Below are 25,822 nucleotides of genomic sequence, written 5' to 3'. Positions count from 1 at the left end.
TATATAGAAATTTGGCAGAGGTGGGGTGTGATCAAATATTTTGAGTCAAGCCATGTTCACGTTTGGCCAAATCTGTTAAGGATCACACAAAACAACTACAACAAGGGTCCCCCAACTATTGTATATACTTCATAATTCCCTAGTATGGATGTCTTCCCTATGGTTTAGAAAAAGAGATACACTTTTTCATGACTTGTTCTGGAAGAAAAAAGACCACGTACAAAATTGCCAACACTGATACAGAAGGGGTTGCCCATCCCGAAAAATTAACACCTTACTTTATCGCCTCCCAATTGCAACATTTTTATGGGTTTGGATAAGCAAGATGAGTTAGATTCTATAGGTGTATTGCTTACTGTCTCTAGCAAATATCCCCTCCTGGCTCTAGTAGAGTCCAGAACCTATAAGTCATAGCCCGATTTTTATACAGGAAAGCTCTTGGATATGTTATAGCAGACCATAAAAAAGATTACTAATGTGTTTGGTTTTCTCCATTTGGTGTAATAGTGAACATAAGGAGCTTAAAAACGCAATAATTTTAATTTCTGGTATTGTAAAATGGTACAATATATGGTACAATTCTATAACAATGGTCTTTTTAAATAATTTGAACAACTAGTCGTGGGGATTCATATACCACGTTCCTGCAATATCTACAGCTAAGGCCTGCTGTTGAGACAAGGGGTGGGCAGGAGGTTTGGCTCCCCTGGGCGCAATGGTTTATTGGAGGGTTTGTTGCAGTGATGAGGGTGCCCTGACCCTAACCCTAAGGGAAGAGGGGGGTGCAGTATGTCATCCTTGTCCTGGGTGCTGGATAACCTTGTCCCAGCACTGCCTGCTGTTTAGTCTCAAGCCCATACTTATACCCTAAAATTTAAAAAATCCTCTGTTGCGTCCATACTGACCAGTGGTGATACTAAGATAACAACTACAAGCCAAAACTGTTTGGGCAGGCCAGTGTTTACAAGAGTTCGCCAATTTCTGTTGGTGAAATTGGGATGCCATGTTTGTACTGCAGCTGCAACGATTTTTTGATTTACAGCCCTGCAGTGAATACATCATCATTGTTCTGCTTCATTAGTTGTGATTTTCCTATAGTCCATGAGATGAAGGTTTAGTCAGCATAATAGCTTAGCTTTTAGCACTCTTGCCTTGCAGCACTGGGGCCCACCATTCGAATCTCAACCAATACACCACTTACTTGAAGTTGCATGTTTTGCTTATGCCTCCTACACTTCAAAAATGTGCTGGTAGGTAAAATGGCTCCTCTTTAAATTTGCCCTAGTATGTGTAGTATGCATGTTAAATTGGGGACCTTAGATTGAGACAGAGAACAAAAACAAAATTCTAAAAAATGTCAAATTGTGTACACCTTACAATCACAACTTCATAATCATATCCTCAGATAAGTATATAGCACTGGCAGGCAAGCAGCAAATGTGTTACACACAAATTATTGAGGGATACAGCGCTAAAAACACTAAATAATAACAGACAATCGCTACAGTTTTGCTTCCGCACCCTTACCACACACACCATACAAAAAAGCCATTCCTTTTCCTATTGTTATTAAATACATGCCATTTACATTCACTTTAAATATATTCCATGCTGTATTTCTTAACATTTCATTTCCCATTCTTCTTGAAATCTACATGAGAGAGTCAATCGAAATGCTTGCTGAACAACCTGAAGAGCTGGGACACAAAAAATATGTAATATTTCACAAGGTTCGCAGTTAATACATGGCAATTTATAAAGTTCTTTTGGTGGAGAAACTTTACTCTAAGCTTTTTTTTTTTTTTGGTCATGTCAAACTTTGGGTTATTTGAGGGGAATATATACAGCATAATAAATGATCAAAGACAGAAGCAATAAGTAAAATGCAGAAATAAAATCTGAACGGTAAAACTATCCATGCAGACCTCCTGGTTTTCCTTCAAGGCAGGTCTGCCACCCCATTTTTTTTTTTTTTTCTGCCAGGCAATCAAGCAATATAACAATACTTTAACATGTGACAAATGACCAATGCAGCCTTGATGTTAGCATTTAAATTATAACCTAGATATTGACATTTGAAATTATGACCTGGATAGGATTCCATTTATTTTTTTTATTTTTTAAAGTCTCTGTTCTAGTACTTACATTGGCATCAAGTCCTGCTTTTACCAGCTAGGCCAGCAGCATCCCAGAAACTATACCATCTGCCAGTCACAGGTAAATTAGTCATTTAACAAAAGAGCAGTTTACTAAAAGACATATTTAAAGGTACCTAATACGAAGAGAGCTTTGCATACTTATCTGTATCTTTGTGTTAGCTTATTTATATCTAAATCTTATACTCTGAAAAAACAGTTCTTGAAAAAATGTTTCTTATAATGTCTCAGTTAAGTCATAAACCTTGTATACTGACACGAGTGCCCCCTAGTGGTCACTCTGAAACACAATCTCAGATGTGCAATGAAAAGTAACTGTCAATACTAGTGTGGATATTATTGATCTGTACTTACAGGAGTGCTGCCATCAGAAAAGGTGTTCATACTGATAGAACTGCTCATTTTATCTGAAGACAAAGATGATGGGGACGGACTGCGTTTTTCTATACACTGTGCGTTCAAAGAATCCTGGCGCTGTAAGTAATCCCTCCATGCTCTTTGGATTCTGAATAAAATGCAAAAAATTAACATGAGTAAATAAATAAGAGCCTAATAATGACAAAACCTAAGTAAACATGTATTTTCTAGATGTATATTTATTTGAGGATCACATGAAAGCAGGCACGTTTTCTCTTCATCTAAGCCAAGAATTCAGCCCATCTTAGAGTAATTCAATGTTTGTACGTACTGACATCAATAAATTAACATGCATCACATTTACATTAGGTTCTTGTATGCCCTGAGCTTGTCTAGATATAATGAATCTCTTTTTATGAACTTTTTTTTAAATTGTAGTAAATTGCATTAATAAGAAAAAGGTTGTGCAAAAGGCAGTAGCAATAAAAAGTATCCTCAAAGCGACTTACTGCTATTGCACTAAAATGCAATCAATAGGGTTGATTTACTAAAACTGGAGAGTGCAAAATGGGGTGCAGCTGTGCACCAGTCAGCTTCTAACTTTAGCTAGTTCAATTAAGCTTTGACAAACCCCCCAAAAAAATGGAATTTTTGAGATTTTGAGATTTCTTTTTATGCAGAGCGGCACCAAATGTTGCACCCCCCAGTTTTAGTAAATCACCCCCAATGCATCAAACACAATTCAAACCCCATTCAAATGCAATGCAGACACTAGTGTGCATGGACCCTATAATGACCATAGCCCAGCTCAGAGATATAATTTAGCCAGCACATTATGGGTCTCCTAAGTCTCCTCCCAGTTGGATGTTGTTAATATAGCTCCCACTGCACATCTGCATAAACTAGTTAAAGCTGAAATCCGAGCCCAAAACCTTTTTAAAAAATATATTTCCTAAAAGCCACAAAAGCCTAAAAATCCACTTGTCCACCAAATGCATTGGCGACCACAGGTATTATCTTGTGAAAGTAGTGGCAACATCCTCACTGTGCTACACATAGCCTGTGCAGAGATCAGAGCTAAGGGAGGGACCCTGCAGGATCCACCCACTACAGGCTGCCTGCAGAATACAGGAGGGGGAGGAAACAAGACCAGTCACCCTGCGTAAGGAAAGAGAGCAGCAGTGACTGGTCTGTATTTTGGGGAGCTCCTACACAGAGGAAAAGTGTTACCCTGAATTACTGCACAGAGGAAAAGTGTTACCCTGGATTACTGCACAGAGGAAAAGTGTTACCCTGAATTACTGCACAGAGGAAAAGTGTTACCCTGGATTACTGCACAGAGGAAAAGTGTTACCCTGAATTACTGCACAGAGGAAAAGTGTTACCCTGAATTACTGCACAGAGGAAAAGTGTTACCCTGAATTACTGCACAGAGGAAAAGTGTTACCCTGGATTACTGCACAGAAGAAAAGTGTTACCCTGAATTACTGCACGGAGGAAAAGTGTTACCCTGAATTACTGCACAGAGGAAAAGTGTTACCCTGAATTACTGCACAGAGGAAAAGTGTTACCCTGGATTACTGCACAGAGGAAAAGTGTTAACCTGAATTACTGCACGGAGGAAAAGTGTTACCCTGAATTACTGCACAGAGGAAAAGTGTTACCCTGGATTACTGCACAGAGGAAAAGTGTTACCCTGGATTACTGCACGGAGGAAAAGTGTTACCCTGGATTACTGCACAGAGGAAAAGTGTTACCCTGGATTACTGCACGGAGGAAAAGTGTTACCCTGGATTACTGCACAGAGGAAAAGTGTTACCCTGAATTACTGCACAGAGGAAAAGTGTTACCCTGAATTACTGCACAGAGGAAAAGTGTTACCCTGAATTACTGCACAGAGGAAAAGTGTTACCCTGGATTACTGCACAGAGGAAAAGTGTTACCCTGGAATACTGCACAGAGGAAAAGTGTTACCCTGGATTACTGCACAGAGGAAAAGTGTTACCCTGGATTACTGCACAGAGGAAAAGTGTTACCCTGAATTACTGCACAGAGGAAAAGTGTTACCCTGGATTACTGCACAGAGGAAAAGTGTTACCCTGAATTACTGCACAGAGGAAAAGTGTTACCCTGAATTACTGCACAGAGGAAAAGTGTTACCCTGAATTACTGCACAGAGGAAAAGTGTTACCCTGGATTACTGCACAGAGGAAAAGTGTTACCCTGAATTACTGCACAGAGGAAAAGTGTTACCCTGAATTACTGCACAGAGGAAAAGTGTTACCCTGGATTACTGCACAGAAGAAAAGTGTTACCCTGAATTACTGCACGGAGGAAAAGTGTTACCCTGGATTACTGCACAGAGGAAAAGTGTTACCCTGAATTACTGCACAGAGGAAAAGTGTTACCCTGGATTACTGCACAGAGGAAAAGTGTTAACCTGAATTACTGCACAGAGGAAAAGTGTTACCCTGAATTACTGCACAGAGGAAAAGTGTTACCCTGAATTACTGCACAGAGGAAAAGTGTTACCCTGGATTACTGCACAGAGGAAAAGTGTTAACCTGAATTACTGCACAGAGGAAAAGTGTTACCCTGAATTACTGCACAGAGGAAAAGTGTTACCCTGGATTACTGCACAGAGGAAAAGTGTTACCCTGGATTACTGCACAGAGGAAAAGTGTTAACCTGAATTACTGCACAGAGGAAAAGTGTTACCCTGAATTACTGCACAGAGGAAAAGTGTTACCCTGGATTACTGCACAGAGGAAAAGTGTTACCCTGAATTACTGCACAGAGGAAAAGTGTTACCCTGGATTACTGCACAGAGGAAAAGTGTTACCCTGGATTACTGCACAGAGGAAAAGTGTTACCCTGGATTACTGCACAGAGGAAAAGTGTTACCCTGGATTACTGCACAGAGGAAAAGTGTTACCCTGAATTACTGCACAGAGGAAAAGTGTTACCCTGGATTACTGCACAGAGGAAAAGTGTTACCCTGAATTACTGCACAGAGGAAAAGTGTTACCCTGAATTACTGCACAGAGGAAAAGTGTTACCCTGAATTACTGCACAGAGGAAAAGTGTTACCCTGAATTACTGCACAGAGGAAAAGTGTTACCCTGAATTACTGCACAGAGGAAAAGTGTTACCCTGAATTACTGCACAGAGGAAAAGTGTTACCCTGGATTACTGCACAGAGGAAAAGTGTTACCCTGAATTACTGCACAGAGGAAAAGTGTTACCCTGAATTACTGCACGGAGGAAAAGTGTTACCCTGGATTACTGCACAGAAGAAAAGTGTTACCCTGAATTACTGCACAGAGGAAAAGTGTTACCCTGAATTACTACACGGAGGAAAAGTGTTACCCTGAATTACTGCACAGAGGAAAAGTGTTACCCTGGATTACTGCACAGAGGAAAAGTGTTAACCTGAATTACTGCACAGAGGAAAAGTGTTACCCTGAATTACTGCACAGAGGAAAAGTGTTACCCTGGATTACTGCACAGAGGAAAAGTGTTACCCTGAATTACTGCACAGAGGAAAAGTGTTACCCTGAATTACTACACAGAGGAAAAGTGTTACCCTGAATTACTGCACAGAGGAAAAGTGTTACCCTGGATTACTGCACAGAGGAAAAGTGTTACCCTGAATTACTGCACAGAGGAAAAGTGTTACCCTGGATTACTGCACAGAGGAAAAGTGTTACCCTGGATTACTGCACAGAGGAAAAGTGTTACCCTGGATTACTGCACAGAGGAAAAGTGTTACCCTGAATTACTGCACAGAGGAAAAGTGTTACCCTGAATTACTGCACAGAGGAAAAGTGTTACCCTGAATTACTGCACAGAGGAAAAGTGTTACCCTGAATTACTGCACAGAGGAAAAGTGTTACCCTGAATTACTGCACAGAGGAAAAGTGTTACCCTGGATTACTGCACAGAGGAAAAGTGTTACCCTGAATTACTGCACGGAGGAAAAGTGTTACCCTGAATTACTGCACGGAGGAAAAGTGTTACCCTGGATTACTGCACGGAAGAAAAGTGTTACCCTGAATTACTGCACGGAGGAAAAGTGTTACCCTGAATTACTGCACAGAGGAAAAGTGTTACCCTGAATTACTGCACAGAGGAAAAGTGTTACCCTGAATTACTGCACAGAGGAAAAGTGTTACCCTGGATTACTGCACAGAGGAAAAGTGTTACCCTGGATTACTGCATGAGGAAAAGTGTTACAATGGATTACTGCACAGAGGAAAAGTGTTACCCTGGATTACTGCACAGAGGAAAAGTGTTACCCTGGATTACTGCACAGAGGAAAAGTGTTACCCTGAATTACTGCACAGAGGAAAAGTGTTACCCTGAATTACTGCACAGATTTGGAAGAAGCACACCAAGATTCAAGAAGGACTATACATGACTCATGCTTATTCTGATATTCAGCTGGAAATCAAATAAAAGTAGAACTTTAGCCCAAACTTTTATAGTTTTGGATGAAGTAGTGACTAGTAAGCATTTTTATTTATATCTGCACCCCATAAAACATGCCAGGATGCAAGTGGAAATATCCCTGAAGACAGTGAAAGGAAATCCCACGTTTGACAGATGTCAGTTGACAGTGAAGGCCAACCCCACTACTCCTATTTTGAACACAACTGAACAGACTGAAATAAAAAGCCATCAGAAGTTTTTACTTATTTTCTTAAAAAGAAGAAAAGAGTTTTGGCTGGAGATATACTTGAAAAATGTTGCTCTGTTTATCCCTAATGGCAGCATTGTTTTAAAGTGAACCTTCACTCTAAACAAACTTTCATATTAACTTGCCTCCTCCCCCTCCCTCTCTACCAATTAGATATACTTCTTTTATTATTAAAAAGTTTTTTGTGCTGTAAAACTGCACTTCTGCATTTGTTGCCTAAGTGAGAATGGCATTTGTGTCCTCTGAGCCCACAACTGAGAAGCGCTAGTACTTTGCTGTCTTTGCGCATGCATGGAAAAATCTTCTGCACATGTGTAGATGTGCCAAAGGGCTCTGCCAGGACTCGAAGACCGGGTAGAACCCTTTGGCTCATTTGCTCATGCGCCATAATGATGGCGCTAGAGGAGAGGGGGGAGCCACACAATAGAGGTCTGAAATTCCTCTTTAGCCACTTAAGGACCCGAAGGTTTTACCCCCTTAATGATCAGGCCATTTTTTGCAATACAGCACTGCATTAATTTACCTGACAATTGCGCAGTCGTGCGACACTGTACACAAAAATAAAATTGATGCCTTTTTTTTCCCCACAAATAAAGCTTTCTTTTCGTGGTATTGGATCACCTCTGTGATTTTTATTTTTTGCACTATAAACTAAAAAAGAGCGGCAATTCTAAAAAAAAAAAGCAATATCTTTTACGTTCTGAAATAATTATGGGTGATCCTGCAAGCTTTTATGCAATTTTATATATATTCTGCTGCCTACACTAATCACTCCCCTTGTGGTAAGTGTGTATAAAATGGCAAAAAAAATGTATAAAAGAGCGGCATCTATATTTAAAATAACCGTGAATACATGAGAAATGTGATGTTGTGAAACAATACATTAGTGTTAAATTATATAGTATCATCCGTGAATAAAATCCATAAAGTGATATGCAAATGATGTACTGTAAATGATGACACAAATAAAATCTGTGGATGAATTATACTAAAAAGTCCCTAAATCCCCAGTGCATAAAAATATAAAGTGACAATCTGTAAGCAGTACAGTTTAACAAAACGGTTTGTCGGATGTTTCACCTTCACTCATGTAACCACCTACAAGGTGGGTTCCCTGTTACGCTTGGTCAATGACAGCATATAGATATTCCAGCAGGGAAAGGGTGTGTGAACTCCTCCGATGCTCTGGCTCCCAATCTGGCTTTAATGGATTCACCAGCTCTCATGCATGGGAAAAAGGAAACATATGCCCATGGTGCAAGTAACGTTTTAATAAAAAAATATTTTTATTAAAAAAGGATTGAACAATCACATTTGCCAGGTGCTGAAGTGCACCAGACTACACCGAAGCTCAATAGGATACTCGCTGTTTAGTCCAGACAGGAGCATTCTTCTCACTCAGAGGCGTAACTAGAACCTTCAGGGCCCCGGTGCAAGAAACCATGAAGGGCCCACTGGACCCCTCGCTGGGGCCCTTCTCTTTAAGCCGGGGGCTCTTCCCACTGATCCTGGGGCCCTTTACTCTCCATTATTACGGTCCCGCAGCGGGACCCTTTCACAAGTTCTGCAGTGGGCCCCCTTCCTGCCATCTTGGGGCCTCCCCACAGTGGTGGAATGCCAGGGCCCGGTTGCAAGTGTGACCTTTGCGATACTGGAAGTTCACCCACTGGTGTCAGTAGTTTTTATTTTTTGATATTTTAATTGTATTATTTTTTGTATTATTCTCTGTCCGTTCAGAAAAGGAAGGAGCTGGTAAATTGCATATTTACTGACCCCTTCCTGGTTCTCTATTGTGACACATCCCCTGCTGCAGCCGGCAGGAGAGGGGAGGGAGCACAGTGGGGGGGAGCACAGTGGGGGGGGACCAGGGACCCACACAGGGGCCCACAGGGGCCCAGAGACAGCAGAACACAAGTGAACTGGATAGGAGGAGTGGTGTGGGCAGCATACAGAGAAACCAATCTCCTCCATTTTCCTCCTGCAGCTATAGGAGGAAAAAAGAGGACAGTGATCAGAGGCGGCTCTAGGCTTTGCGAGGCCTAAGGCAAAACTTGGACATGAGGCCCCACTCACGCCCATAATGGGAAAAATAATTCAAGCGATAAAAATTAACTGAATAAATTGCATATATTAAGAGCCTTAACCTTTGTACTATGAATTCACAGTTTCTAGAATTTTCTCTAACCAATTCTTATTTAATCAAAGATCATTAAACATCGGGTATGTATGTATGTATATATGTCTGCTCTTACATCACAATCCCCAGCATTTCCCTATAGGTCATAATTCCCTGAGTCCCTGCTTACATCAGAGTTCAGTGTCCCCCCTTACATAAGAGTTCTCCTTTAAATCAGATTCCCCCCAGCATCTCCTCCTTACATCAGAGTCCACAGAATTCCTATTTACATTAGAGTCCCCCTCTTAAATCAAATTTCACAGAGCCCCCTTTACATCAGAGTCTCCAGAGTTCCCCCCTTACACTGTAAGAGTGAATTCTGAAGACTCTGATGTAAGAGGAGTTCTGGGGACCCTGATTTAAGGGGGAATTCTGGAGACTCTGATGTAAGGAGAGTTCTGGGAACCCTGATTTGAGGGGGAAAGCTGGGGACTCTGGTGTAAAAGGGAACTCTATGGTCACCAAGGGACCCTCTCCAGCCACCCAGGGACCCTCTCCTTCTGCCTCAGCCACCCAGGGGCCCTTTTCTTCTCTCTCAGCAACCCAGGGGCCCTTTCCTTCTCCCCCAGCCACCCAGAGGCCCTCTCCCCCAGCCATCTAGGGGTCCTCTCCCCCAGCCATCCAGGGGTCCTCTCCCCCAGCCACCCAGGGGCTCTATCCTTCTCCTCCAGCCACCCAGAGGCCCTCTCCTTCTTCCTCCAGCCACCCAGGGGCCCTCTCCTTCTCCCTCAGCCACCCAGGGGCCATCTCCTTCTCCCCCAGCCACCCAGGGGCCATCTCCTTCTCCTCTAGCCACCCATGGGCCATCTCCTTTTCCCCTAGCCACCCAGTGACCCTCTCCTTTTCCCCTAGCCACCCAGGGCCTTCTTCTTCTCCTCCTCCACCAACCATTCTAAGACTCTTCCAACTTCCCTGGGGCTCCTCACCCCCTTTGCATAGTAGACACAGCAAATCTATGACCAGCCTGCAGAGTAACAAGTCGGGGGCCTGGTTACCTTTATGTTCCCGGGCCAGGGCAGAGCTCTCCTCCCAGAGCAACAACCGATGATAGCAGAGTGAGCTGACCAGGCAGTCATTTCCTACTGATGCAGGTACATGCCCACCGATTCCTCCACATTTTAGGATTACATGATCAGACGGCCAATCCCCAGGCAGAGAAGGCGGGGTAAGTGTCAGCGGACAACAGACACCTGGCAGCCGCAGTGAAGAGACTGCAGCACACTGCTGCAATTTTTATATCCGAGGATTTAAAGCAATCTTTTACTTGGGAGATTTCCCTGACTGCGTCCTTCTAAATGTTGTCGCTCCGCCACTGGCCGCGAGGCCCCTGTAGGTCCGAGGCCTTAGGCGACCGCCTAATTTGCCTAATTATAGAGCGCCAATGACAGTGATTTCTCTACATGCTGCCCCTGCTGCCCCTCCTATCCAGGTGTACAGGGGAGCTGCACAGGCCCCCTGGAGCACTGGGGGCCGGTTGCAATTGCAACCCATGTAGTTACACCCCTGTTCTCACTGCTATATGATCTGCTCACCGACACAGCCTTGGTAGGATGTAGGAAGGTGGCGAAGGCCATCTGGGTACACCCCGCACTTGTCAGCGCTAAACCTTTAGGCTTTGAAAATGTAACATGAAAACAGAATGACAGATCTCAATATACTATATTGATTAATATCTGCTCACTTTATTCAGGGTGTAGTAAGATGTCGGCTGGCGCCTTATTACTGCAGGTATTCTGTCAGATTAGCAAACATGTGCATGCGCAGTAAGTATTTAGCTGACGGAACGTCACTTCCGTTACCTAATCTGGCGGGTTGCTGATTCTAAGGAGACACCGGCTCTTGCAGCTACACCAACTTGCGATAGGATACTGACAGCATTACCATGGGGAACCTTTGAGCCTAGCCATGGAATAACATGCTTGTTATTATTCACCAGAAGTGAGTTGCCAATTCTTTGTGTTTTTAATAAATTCAGGTGTTTTAACCGCTGCAGTTAGTCTGGCGCCCCTCTCGTTTCTCCTTAAAATACGAATTCATAAGATAAAACACCAGTTCAAGAAAAATAGCTTTCAATAGCTAAAAATCATTTTTACATGACAAAAAGACTGATTCTACACCTATTTGAAATCTTTATGAACTGACAATTTTTGAACAGGTAATATATTACATCTAGTCTTTTTTTTTTTTGTTTTTTTAATTGGCGGAGGCTAATTCATGAATAAATATTTATAGTGGTACTATGTGTTACATTTTGCAAATGGCGGAGGCTAATTCATGAATAAATATTTATAGTGGTACTATGTGTTATATTTTGGAAATGTTTTTATGAGGCAGAAAATACTTGTGTTAGTAATCTTCACGGTTACTAAACAGGCACAGGTAAGGAAAAGCTGGGAATTGTATATGTACTGCTTTACAGATCTTCCTGTCATTCTATGTAAAATCTACCAATAGCCAGTACATATTCCTAGTGTTCACCAGAGGGCAGCCTTCACTAGCATAACGGATGCCTAAACTGTAAAAGCAAAAATAAGAAGGATGTTGCCTAAATTTTGTGAGCTGGTTGCCAGGGCTTTTTATTTTTTTTTTTGCAAGTGTATTTTTTAAACCCAAGTGGATGGGTGGCAGACAGACAGAAAAAGTCAGCAGCAAAAGGTATAGTTCTTACTTTGGCAAGATAAAAATAAAATGTGCCAAATGATTCTGTCTTGCTATAAAGTTTGTATCTCTATACATTTTCAGACTTGTTAAAGAAATTAAGTGGTGCAACCTCAATGGGAAAGGAAACAAAATGCATAATGCATGTAATACAATATAGAAGTTTTGACACAATATCATCAGGGTCATACTTAAGGTAACTGTAGCTATACCAGTGTACTTGCGACAGAAACAATTGAGTACTGTAATGCAATTGCCTCAATTGTAACATACCATTTTTCAGGACAAGCTTTTAGGGTACGTCCCCCTTCTTCAAGGACCAAGCAGTACTAGTGCACAAAGTTTTAGCAGAATGTGCTTTGTGCATTTGTACTGCTTGGACTTTGAAGAAGGCTCCAGGACCAGCACAGATGACTGTGTAGCAGTGCTTTTCCTTGCATATATAAATATATATTCTGGGCTCTTACAGTGAGGCATCACCTGGGAATCTGGTCAGTGGTCATCTCATGCTATGCATTATGTCTCATGCACTGTTCTATATGTAGGTTTTTAAATGTTATGTACTCATTGTTGTTTGTTTTCTAGAACTTCTATTGATGACTGTACATGAGCATCCCTGAAGAAGAGCACAATACGAAGTATTGAAATGTGTCAGATGTCTCATCTTTATGTAGAAGTTCTTTTTTGTATTTTTCTATCATGCCTGTACCCCTTTAACCCGTATCTCCACCTACTTGTGGATATTTTACACTGTGATTTTCAAATAAAGTAAAGACATTTTTTTGATATATTTGGCAATATTTTTGGTGTCCGATTATGCTTACAAATAGTCCCACCCTTGGAGGGTTTTTTCCTTTTGGTCTATGATTGGGATGATGGCATTTTTGCAGCTCCTCACCACCTCCTCTTCTTTTCCATACTCTGAAGAAGGGGACATACCCTGAAAACTTGTCCCCAAAAAAATTGTATGTTATTATAAAAAGTATGATCAAAGTTTCCTGCTAACCAGCTTGATGGAAAAATTCAGATTCATTACTTTTATCCTGCATTTCAATCTACCTTTTGTTTTTCATTTATTTTAGGATTTAAGGGTGGATTGGATAAATCCGTAAGCAAACAAGAAAAATGCTTTAATAGGAAAAGAAATAGGCCTCAAGAAAACAATCAGAAAAAGTCACTGATGGCTATTTTCAGGCAGGAGCAGAATTATCTGTAGGAATTGATCAGAGTGTGATTCAATACTAGCGAAAGCAAAATGTCAATATGCATTTACAGCACAAAGCAAATGGGAGCGTTTTTTAAAGGTCCAACTAAGATGCCAAAATTTAAAATGCCTTAAAGTAATTGCCCTGTTGAAATTTCTCAAAGGAAATGTTATGTTGTTTATAGATTAGCTTATACCTTTCACTGAATGGATTTTTTCATTTTTTTGTGACAAAGACTACTTTAGAGAATGGAAGTGAAAGGAGGAAGCCTTTTTAGGCCCCCTTTACCTCATGGGACTGCGGCACAGGCAAAAGGGAAGATTATTAGGGGTTTTTCTATTAGCTTATGGTGATTGGTTGGTTAGGGTAAGGTGACTAGGGAAAATTCTGGAAGGTCAGTGGGTCAGGTCAGGATTGGTCACTTAAGGTCAAGTGACCTGTAAGAACCTTCTGGAAACCCCTTTTAGTTTATTTAAGGAGCTGGCTGACAGGATTTTTTGCCATTCGCCAGAGAAGAGACGGAATAAGGAGCTCCAGGCAAGAGGACTGTAAAACTGCTGGGTTCAGGCCTGTTTCTCTGGCGACATGAAGACGCTGGTGAGGCAACTATAGGAATAGGCGGAGGCGGCATGAGGTGAGGAGTGGATGCGAATCGCTATCGGCAGCAGGAAGCAGCGGCGGAGAAGAGGAACAGCGGCAATACCAGGTTGTAGAAGAGGCGGAGTCCCTGACTGAAGAAGTTCCGGAGGTCGCCAGGCCAATAATCGGCTTTGTGAGGGAAGAGGAAGTGAGGAGAGCGAGCAAGAGGCGGCGCACACAGAGAAGAAGCTTTAGCCCACCTCCTCCTACAGAAGCGGTCAGAGGAAGATTGTCACCATCGCCGGGCAGCCGGCGTGCATGCACGGCTTTGCCGGAAAGAAGAAGGGGAAGGAGGAGAATCGCTGAAGCGTCGGCAGCAGCAGGAGCATCGCCTAGGCAACCAAGTGGGCCTTATGTTCAGCAGGAGATGCCAATAAGAAGTACAGGTGCAGCTATAGAGTTAGGAGCAGATTCTAGTGCACAGTCAGAGGTGGGGCGAACCGGCAGTCATATTCCTGTGCGGTGTGCCTCGCCTATGCCTCCAGTGGTCAGAAATAATATGGTAAATCAGGGTGAGTCTAACATGTTGTCAAAGCTATCTGTTTTAACATCTTCTTTGGAGCAACTCATTTGTGTTATACGGGAGCAATCTTCTGTTAAAAATAGATTCAGAGGCAGACTGGGCCGGGGGGAAAGGAGGCATTCTCCCCCCAGGCCGCTGTAATTCCCATTAAAAAGGCCGCTCTGCTGCCAGCTGGAACTGCGCATGTGCAGTTCCGGAGCTGGCCGAGTCTACTGTTCTCTGCCGGTGTCAGAGAGGAGCAGCCAGGAACGCTCGTGCTGAGAGTTTCTTTGTGTCCCGTGACAGGGAGTCACAGGGCTGAGTCTGTGTTCCATACACTGCACTGCACAGCCCCCTCCAGAAAAGCTCTGCCTCCTCCCGCCCCTCTCTCAATGTGCCCGCCCACACTCGGGGAAGCCTGTGTTTCCGAGGTCTGTGAAGAGGATTGTGTGGGCGGGAAGTTTGAACTGACAGCCACATCGTAAGCCTGAAGCTGTGCATTGCATTCAAGTAAGTGAGCTGTGAACGATCTCTCCTCCTCCCCTCCTGCTCTCTCCCAAATCCCTCTCCCTTCTCCTATTTCCTTATCTGCAGCTAAGGAGTTCTATTTCACCAGCCTGTGCAGTATCTGCTCCTGTGTAGTATGATTTGGCTGCAGTGCTACTGGTGTCCCCACAGTCTTCCTGCATGTTTCCCCCAGTCTCATAGACTTCTAGTAGGCTGTACATTTAACTGCTTGCTTACCAGCCACCGCAGTTTTTCTCTATTACACGAAACAACATACCTGTATGTTGTTTAGTGTAATAGACAGCAGGGGCATGTGCTGATTGGCCAGAGAGGAAGCCAATCAGCAGGTACGGCAAACGCAATGTCCGCCAGCAACCCGCGATTGCCCCCCCCCATGCAGACAGAACTGCGGGCTGCCTATGTAAACAAGGCAGTATGCCATTCTGTCAGTAATGAACACTGGGATCTTGTGTTCCTGCTATTTAGGAACACAGGTCTCTGTGTTCATCTAGTGAGTCCATCCCCCACACAGGTAGAAAGCACTTCCTGGGGACACACTTAACCCTTTGATTGCCCCTGGTGTTAGCCCCTTCCCTGCCAGTGTCATTATTACAGCAACAGTGCATATTTATAGCACTGATTACTGGAGTAATGTCACTGGTCCCCCCAAAAGTGTCAAAAATGTCAGTTAGGGGTCTGATCTGTCCGTCGCAATGTCGCAGTCCCGCAAAAAAATCACAGATTGCCGCTTTTACTAGTAAAAAAAAACTAAAATAAATACAAATTACAAATCTATCCCCTTGTAGATGCGATAACTGTTGCGCAAACCAATCAAAATACACTTATTGGGATTTTTTTTAACAAAAATATATAGCAGAATACATATTGGCCTAAAATGATGAAAAAATTTAGATTTTTTAATTTTTTTTATTGGGAATGTTTTACAGCAGAAAGTAAAAAATATTGTTGTTTTTTTGCAGAATGGTCGCTCTTTTTTGTGTGTTTATAGCGCAAAAAAAAAAAAAAACCTGCACAGGTGATCAAATACCACCAAAAGAAAGCTCTATTTGTGGGGGGGAAAAAGGACATACATTTTATTTGGGGACAGCGCCGCACGACTGCGCAATTGTCAGGTAAAGTAGCACAGTGCCATATTGCAAAAAAATGGCCTGGTCCTTAAGGGGGTAAAACTGTCTTTAAGTGGTTAAAATGAACAAAAAGAGCTGCAACTTTGATGCACTTTCTAAAAAGAACAGCAGGAAAAACGCACAACCTAAAATAAATCTATGGGACTGCAGCTAAGGAAAACTGAGTACACCAGCACTGCAACCAAACTACAGCGCACCGTGCCCAAAGGATTGTATGCATTTGCAGCAGGCACTGCCACTCCACTGAAAAGAACCATGCTCGGGTCACTTTTCAGAGGCATTTGGCAGTCAGTGAGGAGGGGATATCACATTTCCTCACTGCCTGTTTTAACCTCCTAAATGTTAATCTCCCCAGGCAATGACGTGGTTCACTTCCAACTCACACCTTATTTCCATCATTTTCTGTAGGTATTAGATGTGCTCTTGCCCTATTTTGTGCACATATAATACATAAAGAGAGTTCTGGATATAAGTTGGAGTTCAAAGTGACATTCTACACCTAATTGGAGCACATAACAGAAGATTTGGGGATTTTGTTAAAGGGGTTGTAAAGGTTCCAATTGTTAATAAAAACCTACTGGCTCCTTCATCGGGTGCAACCATAGAGAGACGATTTCCGTGGGGGTACACCTTGCCGGCGCGTTCCCAAGTCCCACTGCTGCATCCATTGACACAGACTCAGCCCCGCCCCCGCTCCCATGTCACTGGTTTTGATTGACAGCAGCGGGAGCATATGGATTCAGTCAATGGCTATCAATCTATCCAATGAGGACAGAAACAGCCGCTGGAGCCACTGGGCTTGTGCACATCACTGGATTGGCTCAGAAAAAGGAGAGGCTCTGGGGGCAACTGCAGCAAACAAGGGTTTCACCTTATTGCATAGAATGTGTAAGGGGGCTGGTCCGACAGAAGCTGGCTTTTTGGCCGGCCTCTGTCAGACGAGCATACTGCAAAACCAGCAGCCAACAAGCTCCCGATCAGCGGGCGTTCTCCTCCAATGGGTGAGAGCGCTGACCGGAGTGATCTGGCGGGGGGTGGGCTGTCCTCCTGTTGGAACACAAATGAACATCAGGGGTGATCACTGTACTAACATTGGATAGTTAGTACAGCGGCTGCGGCTCTGATAGGAGCTGACAAATTTTTTTAGTTCAACTTGCTGGGTTGAATGAAAAAAACGATGTAGCTCCGCAGGAGGGAAGAGACCCAGAGGTTGAGGTAAGGTCCTCACTATTATTTGTTTGCTTTATAATGTCTGGGATGGGAGCCGAGTCGCTGCACAATGGGCCTCTTGGTTGTATTTGCCCCCTGGGCCAAAAGTTGCCAGTCCTCCCCTGAATAGATTGCATACTGGGGCTGAAGGTGGTGCAGAAGAGGTATGGTCAGCAGTGCTATCTGATGCAAGGAATGATAATAGTACTTTATTTAATTTTCCACCTTCAGAATCGTGCCTTGTGTACTCTCTCCCCTAGGTTTTTACTTGAGTACTATTTTAAAGGAGAACATTTGGAACGGAGAGTATATAGTTGAGAGCTTATTAATTCCTCCTAGGGATTTTTCTCACAAGTATGATAGAAAATATGATAAGGAGGAGGAAATAAGGAAGCCTGGGATAAAATCATTTTACAGCTGGCTACAGGCATCTTGCATCTATGCAGGTGTACTGTGTGAATAATTCCCGGGTAAAAGCTCAACTTTAATTCAACACATCGATATTATTCTTGAAGCACATGGATTTACTGGTTTTGCGTGGTTGGCGTATGATGAGGCCTTTCGCCAGAAATTGGCGGTTCAACTGTCACTGCAGGACGTGGGTCTTTGGCTGAATTTATTTTTACCACAGAAACAGCCTTTTGTACGCCAAAAGCGCTAACCCTATTGTAAATACTACAGGAAATACTTTTTTAAGAAGGGTGTATGCTTCGCTTTCAATAATAGCCAGTGTAAATGGATGAGCACATACAAGTATAGGCATGAATGTGCCTTCTGCTCTGGAGTGCATCCAATTGCGAAGTGTTTTCAGAAATTACAAGCGGGACAGAGGGATAATTTTCAAAAAGGCAGCAACTCCAGTGAATTTTCAAAAAATGCTCCCGTGGCTTTCAGTGTATCCAAATCAGCAGATGGCTTCCCTTCTAATTGAAGGTTTTATGATAGGGTTTCATTTACCGCAATTTGAAGGTAGGGGTTGTGTGATTTCTGCCAATTTGAAGTCAGTTAAGGACTTCCCGTGGGTGGTTAAGGAAAAATGAAGGCGGGAGGTGGAGAATGGCAGGCAAGAGGGGCCATTTGATTCCCCCCCCCCCCCCCCCTTATTCGAGAACTTCAGGGTTTCTCTTTTTGGGGTAGTTCCTAAAAAAGAAATGAATGAATTTTGCCTCATCCACCATCTGTCTTTCACAACAGGTAGTTCATTGAACGATCAAATTGATCCAGAGTTATCCTCAGTTTCATATGCATCATTTGAGTCAGCAGTTGAAATGCTGCGTTTGTTAGGCCCGGAATGCGTTGCTTGCAAAGGCTGACATAAAATCAGCATTTAGGCGCCTTCCGCTGAATCCAAAATGTTTCAACTCATTGGGTATGTTTTTTGAAAATACATTTTATTTTTGATAAGTGCCTACCAATGGGCTGTTCAGTTTCTTGCTTTTATTTTGAAGCATTTTCCACGTTTATAGAGTGGGTTGTGAGTAAAGTTGCAGATTCCAAATTTTTTATACATTATTTTGATGCCTTTTTATTTATGGGTTCAGCGGAGTCAGATGACTGTCTTATATTGTTGCAATCATTCTGTATGGTTTGCGATTATTTTGAAATTCCTCTGCCAGAAGAGAAAACATTTTTTCCGTCCATATGCATTGATTTTTTGGGGATAACTTTGGATACAGTTCTAATGTAATATAGGCTTCCCAGTGATAAAATCTATCGACTCATCCAGTCTTTGCTAGGTTTTATCAGAAAGAAAAAAATAACTTTAAGAGAAATGCAATCCCTTCTAGGTCAGTTAGCTTTTGCATCTAGAGTACTTCCTATGGGAAGAGTTTTCTATAGGATTATTATTATTATTATACAGGTTTTATATAACGCCAACAGTTTGCGCAGCGCTTTACAGTGTGGGGGAAGACAATACAGTTACAGTACAATTCAAAAAAGGAGGAATCAGAGGGCCCTGCTCGTTAGAGCTTACAATCTAGAAGGGAGGGTCAAGTGAAACAAAAGGCAGTAACCAAGGGGGATAGGCAGATGGATAAAATGGAGGTAGAGTTGTTAGGTGTGGGTAGGATAGGCTTCTCTGAAGAGGAGGGTTTTCAGAGATCGCCTAAAAGCTAATAGAGTAGGAGATAATCGGACAGATAAGGGTAAGGAGTTCCACAGGATTGGAGAGGCTCTGGTAAAGTCATGGAGGCCAGCATGGGAGGAGGTAATAAGGGAGCTAGAGAGCAGGAGGTTTTGAGAGGAACGAAGAGAGCGATTGGGTTGGTATTTTGAGACTAGGCTAGTGATGTAGTTGGGGGCTAAGCTGTGGATGGTTTTGTAAGATGTTGTTAGTATTTTGAATTTGATTCGTAGGGTGAGCGGAAGCCAGTGGAGGGCTTGACAGAGAGGAGCGGCGGACACTGAGTGATTGGTAAGATGGATGAGTCTGGAGACTCTATGTGTTAATTGCAGGTTTAAAGAACCCATCCGCGCATATTATGGTTACATCGAAAATTAAGGAGGATCTCCTGGTTTGGTTGAAATTTCTGGAGATTTGTAATGGAAAAGCGTTGTGGCAGAATGAATTTATCACAGATAGTGAATTTTGTCTAGCAACAGATGTAGCTGGCTCAGTGGGTTTTGGGTCAGTTTGGAAAAGCCATTGGTGTGCTTTCTCATGGCCTTCTAGGTGGATTACCAGTGGTTTTTGCAAAAATATAGTGCTGTTGGAGTTATTTCCAGTTTTGGTGGCATTATAAATATGGGGTCGTTATTTTTACAGATAATAAGGGGGTGGCATTTGGTCAATTGTCTTTCATCCAAGTATCCTCAGGTTGTTATTTACGACATTCAGTTTTAGTTTGCCTGAAGTGGAACATCTGGATAAAGGCTAAGTATATTGAAGGTAAGAGTAATGTAATAGCTGATGCTCTCTCTTGCCTACAGATGGATAGTTTTTCTCACCAATGTCAGAGGCAGACCCAGTAGGGGCAATTTTACCCTTCCTATCTATGGGACCTGATCTAATTACTAGGAACATTAAGCAATCAGTGGTGGATTCTACTTGGAAAAATTACACTTATGCGTGGTCACTATGGTCAACATTTATGAATTCTCTGCAAGCTAATATTTATTCAATTTTGGAGCACTTAGTGCTACTATTTCTAGACCAGTTGATGTTGAAAAAATATTCCTGGTCACATATTAGCAAAGTTTTATCGGGAGTCTGCTTTTTTCTGCGTCTTTATAGCTTGCCTTCTTGTCAGAGTTTTTTCTCTGTAAGGCAGGCTCTAAAGCCAAAAATCAATTTTAAAAAGGATGACAGGTCACCTATCATATTTTAGCGCAAATTTGCACGGTCACAACTTGGATTTGTTCATGAAATTACGAAGGTTACCTTTTTAATGCAGTGTTTTCAATGGCATTTTTTGCTGCATTTAGAATTTTAGAAATTTTACCTGACTCAAAGGTTTATGCATCAGGTATTATGCTTTGGGACGTTATAATATGTGATGATTATTTGAGGATTTTTCTGAAATTCAGTAAATTTGACACTTATGTTGTGGGTTCTTGGATAACTTTACAGAGGTGTAAAGATAAGGGCATTTGCCCAATTAGAGCTTTACAGTGTTATTTTTGCATTAGACCGGTAAATTAAGGAATTTTATTTGTTCATAGTGACGGTTCTCCATTGACTGTTTATCAATTTTCTGGAGTATTAATAAAATATTTGGTACACCTGAATCTGGGGCACCTAAGGATAACATCTCATTCTTTTCGAATTGGAGCAGCCATGGAAGCTGCTAGGGTTGGCTTAGAAACAAGTTCAATTAAGAAAATAGGTAGATGGAGTTCTAACGCATTTAAACTTCGTCCTTATTCATTTCTGTTCTGTATTAGGTGGTCATCGTACAGTATGGATTCTAAGCCATTCTTATATATTATGGGCACAGAAAAGAGCAGCTGATTTATTGAATTATTTGGAGAATCTGGGCCTGGACCCCTCTTCTTTCAGCATTCATTGGCACGGACAGAGGGGTATGGTGTGGGAAGACTTTGTTTTTGAGCTGGGAAGGCTTTATGCCTGTTTTTCTATACCCACTATATTTATAGTTCACTTGGGAGGGAACAATATTGGTAAAATTAGGACATTTGATTTAATTACAAACATGAAAGATACTTTTAGGTTTTTGAGAATAGTCTTTCCTAATATAATTTTAGTTTTTTCAGAAATTATACCACGTTTAAGATGGTTAGAATTTGTTATTTTTAAACCTCTTGGAAAAGTGCGTAGAAGGATAAATAGGGCATTGGAGAGATTTTTGGTCCCTAATTTGGGTATTTCATTCCGCCATTTTGAGGGTGGTCTGCAAGGCTTATACAAATATGATGGTGTGCACCTATCAGATATAGGTTTAGATATTTTCAATATGAACTTGCAAACATGCATAGAGTTGGCTGCAGTTTGGGGTGTGGACAGGAGGGTTGTTGTTGACCCCCCTCCTGTCGTTTGGGAGATGTAAGAAAAATAAAATGGTTAAAGATTAATGCTAAATCAGCTCGAGTCTAAGTGGCTGGGCTGAGTATGGTTATTTCTGAGTATTTTTGATTAATAAACTATTTTGGTGAAATAAAGTTGTTGTTATGATGAAATAATTCGTGCCTGCGGTCCCATGCAGCACTTTCTCATGTGTTTAGAAAAGTTATAGGTGCTATCCCCCAAAAACTAAAAGCATATCATCGGCATATAGCATAGTTTTCTCATGCAGATCGCCATGTAGAAAACCTATAATGTTCAGATTAGTGTGAATCAGGGCAGCCAGAGGCTTGATAGCTACCACAAATAACAGCAGGGATAAAGAAAATACCTGTCTAGTGCCTCTATCTGGAGCAAATGTGTCTAAAACTCTTTTCGTATTTATAAAGGCCATTGGTGGAGTATGATAAAATAGTCGGACCCAGGAGATGAACTATGCACCAAAACCAAATTTGTCCAGCGCCGCTCACAGGTACCGCCAGTGAATACTGCCAAATGCCTTATTAGCATTGAGAGACAGTAAAGCTTTTTGGCATGTGTTGTTGGCTGGTGTATGCACATTTAAAAATAAGTGCCTAAGATTGATTTGTGTTGATTTATGTGACATAAAGCAGGCTTTATCCGAATGAATAATGGTTAGTATATCCTCATTCAAGCGGGAGGGCGAGCACTTTGGCCAAAAGTTTTACATCGCTCTGCAATAATGATATCGGCCTATAGATAGGCTGTGTCTTTAATGCTTCAAAGAAATCTTCTGTCTCTAGCTCCCTTGACAACCTGAAGGATTTGATGAGATCCACAATCACAAAGGGAAGAAAAAGTTCCCTCCCGGGAAGTATTTTCTTGGGTATTGAAGAGAGAATCCTCTCTTGGCCTTACAGCTTTAAACAAACAGTGCTTCCTAGTAACAGTGGCATATCCTTGAGTCTTGTTTTCCACTTCTTAACTAGGACCTTATCTAATTTGGGCTAAAAAAGTATATCCTCTTAAAAAGGAAACCAAGCCTTATAGAAGAAACTTTACAAGTCAAAGTTTTGTATCAGATGACTCTACAAGCTGAATTACTTTAGGAATGGGCAGTTACTCCAACCAATTTAGCCAGGGCATTGGTGGTAAAAGCAGCTGTTTTGAAGAAGACCTGAAAGAATTCCACAGTAAGTTATTGGGATTTCCTGTTAACAGTTAATTTTGTTTTCTGTAACTGCTCCATCTAGATATTGGAATTCCAACCTACACAAATAGTGGCAATCAAGTGTAATAGCGGAAGCAGGTTCTACAGAAGGTAGCTATGGCTTTCTTATACAAAGGCTAACCTGTTTTTTGTATATATCTATGGATGTGGTGCCACGATTACAGGTTATGTCTCTAAATCTTATCTAATTTTCTCATACAAATGTAGCACCCTCCTAGGTAGATGCTAGAAGAGAGAATATAGTTTTTGGATCTCTTCTGCTTATCAGGGAGAGGGCCAGGTAAATTTATATTGCTCTCTGCCTACCAGAGAGCAGGATCTGCTAGTGAGGTCTGCTCACGGTGCTCAGGTGCAGCTCAGTTTGTCTGAAGTGTTTGACATTACTCAAATAGGGAGGCATGTTGGACAGTGGGAGGAAACCTGACAAATGAGTGCACAGATGTTTAGTACAGCCTTGGTGATTGGCAGAGAAAAGTGCCTCATTGGATGCTGAGATACTGTATAAATGCCAAGGGCACATGTGCTAGGGGTCCTTCAGCTGGAGAACGGGGTCCCAGAGGGAGGGGGCGGCTGCCCCTCCTCTATAGAGTCAGGGAAGAGCTGAACCCAGATGTCAGGCTGAGGTGAATGGAAGGGAGACACTGGAGAGGACCACCCCTTCTATGGAAGAGTCCGTGGACGGGTGTCAGTCAGGGATGCTAAAGAGTGTCTTGAAGATAATGTAGTTGAAACAAGTCTGCTGGTTGAAAGAGCAAGAAGACTCAATTCTTCCATACTTAATTACTACTTAATTCTTCCATCTTTCAAGTGTCAATATGGTAAAGCAGTGTGTCTGCTAGGAACCTGGTGAGGCCAAGTGAGAGTTGTCCTTATTAACTGTAACTAGTTCAAGTTGGAGTATCCCACTATTCCCTTCTCCCATCCAAATTCCACAATAAATATAAAACCAAAACCCCTGGACTGTTTATTGAGTATTGAGCAACTGGAAGTAAGGATGGATGAGTGAATTGCCCCTAAGTGACTGTCTTCAGGTAATTAGAGGAGGCCCAAGAAGTCATCACACAGAGAGCCCTATGGGGACAGTGCTACACTAAGGATCTCTTTTAGAGATCCAAAGAACAAATCCAATTATTTTAAAAAATTGTTGAGAAGTCTATAGCAATTTAGGATAAATACACTTTGGTCCAAAACCTACTCATCCAATGGAAAGGGGCTTTTTGATGGTCTTGTGGATAAAGAATTTCTTCTCTAGATAAATCATTCCTTTTGAATAATCTCTGTAAGAACTTTATGTACTAGAATGCTTCCCCTTTTTCTCTTATACAGGACATCCTGCATATGGCCGTGAACTGAAAATACCCACACAATGTCCTTGATTTGTTCTGAAACATAAATGGTTTTGAACAGCATGTCAGTTTCTTCTGCTGTAAACATATACTTATGGGCTTTATTTGAATCCATTGTATCCTTATGTTCTTCTTCCTCTTCAGAAATCTCACTCTCCTCAACATCAGCATCCTCATCTTCCTACAATTCCTCTATTTACAAATGAACAAAAAAGACATATGAGTTGATTGAAAGGAAGAAGCAATTATTATCCAGCAAAACCCTCCAAAAGCTGAAAAGTTGTCTGTATTAGATTATTAATAGAATGCAAACAGCAAAAGTCTAGATACCTCAGAATTACGGGTTTTTTTTTCAAATGCTATCCAATCCCTTACTGCAGTATATAAACCATTAAGATTTATGCTGGGGGTTGATTTGGAGGCAGATTGCTGCTACTCAAGAGAAATAAACAAAACACATTTACAGTAACCCAGAATAAGCAGTTTGGGAAAGACAAATCTTGTGCTAAGACATGTCAAACCCAGCTGCTCACATGCAGTGGCACAGCAAAAATATAAAAAAACAAAAACAAAATGCCAACTGTATCACTGGAAATGACATGAACAACCTGATTTTGCACTAGTCCACCCCCAGCCCAACAATGCAGACTAGGGAGCTCAGGGATCACAGATTTATCCAGCATGGGCAGAGACAGGTCTACAATTAGATCAACTGGCTATGGTAGAAACCAGCTAGAATCTGAACCCACGAAATGCGTGGATAAAAATTCTCCTGCAACTGGGTGTAGGTTCAAAGAGGAAACCTCTATAAATGAAAAAAAAAACACTGCTGAATGTGTTTGACTATGTGAGTATAGTTGAGCCTCAAAGAATAAATCATTTCATTATAGAAGGGCCCTCAGGGTTATTTAAGGTATTGAAATGGATCCTGATAGACACAGCTGAGGTAGCATATGAGATTCCATATATACCATTTATATGCTGATACCATTTATACACTGATGCTTTGCCATGACAGCATAGCATACAGGGTTTTTTTTAATGCCATATGGCTTGACACGTGCAGTTCATAACTCAGGCAGCAGGTCATTTTACTTTGTGTGCACCTTAAAAAAACAGGAGGCACAAATACAACATTAACTATGCAGCAAAATGGGACTGCTCCGCATGTATGTTCCGGTAGATAGGTTTAGGGTGCACAAACATCCAGTAATGCTGACAGACCCACAATTCAAGTGTACTGTAATGATTAATGCTTGCTCTTGTTCATTTTCTTTAGTGAATCTGTTCCATAGTCTCACCTTTCTGTAAGTGGAATGTGTGTTTTTTTGGTCTTAAACCATTCTACCTGCATCGTGCACCAGGAGGAACGACATCAGGATCGCCTCAATCGAATGATTTGCTGTCTCCATGGTGCCAGGGTTCGGCATGTGGTGGACCAGGTTGATAAATTACTGGGAGGGGCGGGGCATGACCTAGCTGTCCTTGTCCACATTGGAACCAATG

At 42.0% G+C, this 25,822-nt stretch overlaps 1 protein-coding gene across 1 annotated transcript in view; it reads right to left on the bottom strand.

The window, feature by feature from the left end:
- The window catches only part of LOC309549529 (schwannomin-interacting protein 1), a 609,988-nt gene that overhangs the window by 426,404 nt on the left and 157,762 nt on the right, over positions 1-25,822 (bottom strand). Inside the window, exon 4 of the mRNA XM_082249877.1 lies at positions 2,511-2,661. Within this exon, the coding sequence (XP_082106003.1) occupies positions 2,511-2,661 (151 nt within the window). The remainder of the gene's footprint in view (positions 1-2,510; positions 2,662-25,822) is intronic.

This window comes from Pelophylax lessonae (assembly GCF_965119305.1).
Source record: "Pelophylax lessonae genome assembly, chromosome: 3".
In the NCBI taxonomy this organism is placed as follows: domain Eukaryota; kingdom Metazoa; phylum Chordata; class Amphibia; order Anura; family Ranidae; genus Pelophylax; species Pelophylax lessonae.
This window is presented reverse-complemented; position numbering and strand designations above follow the sequence as displayed.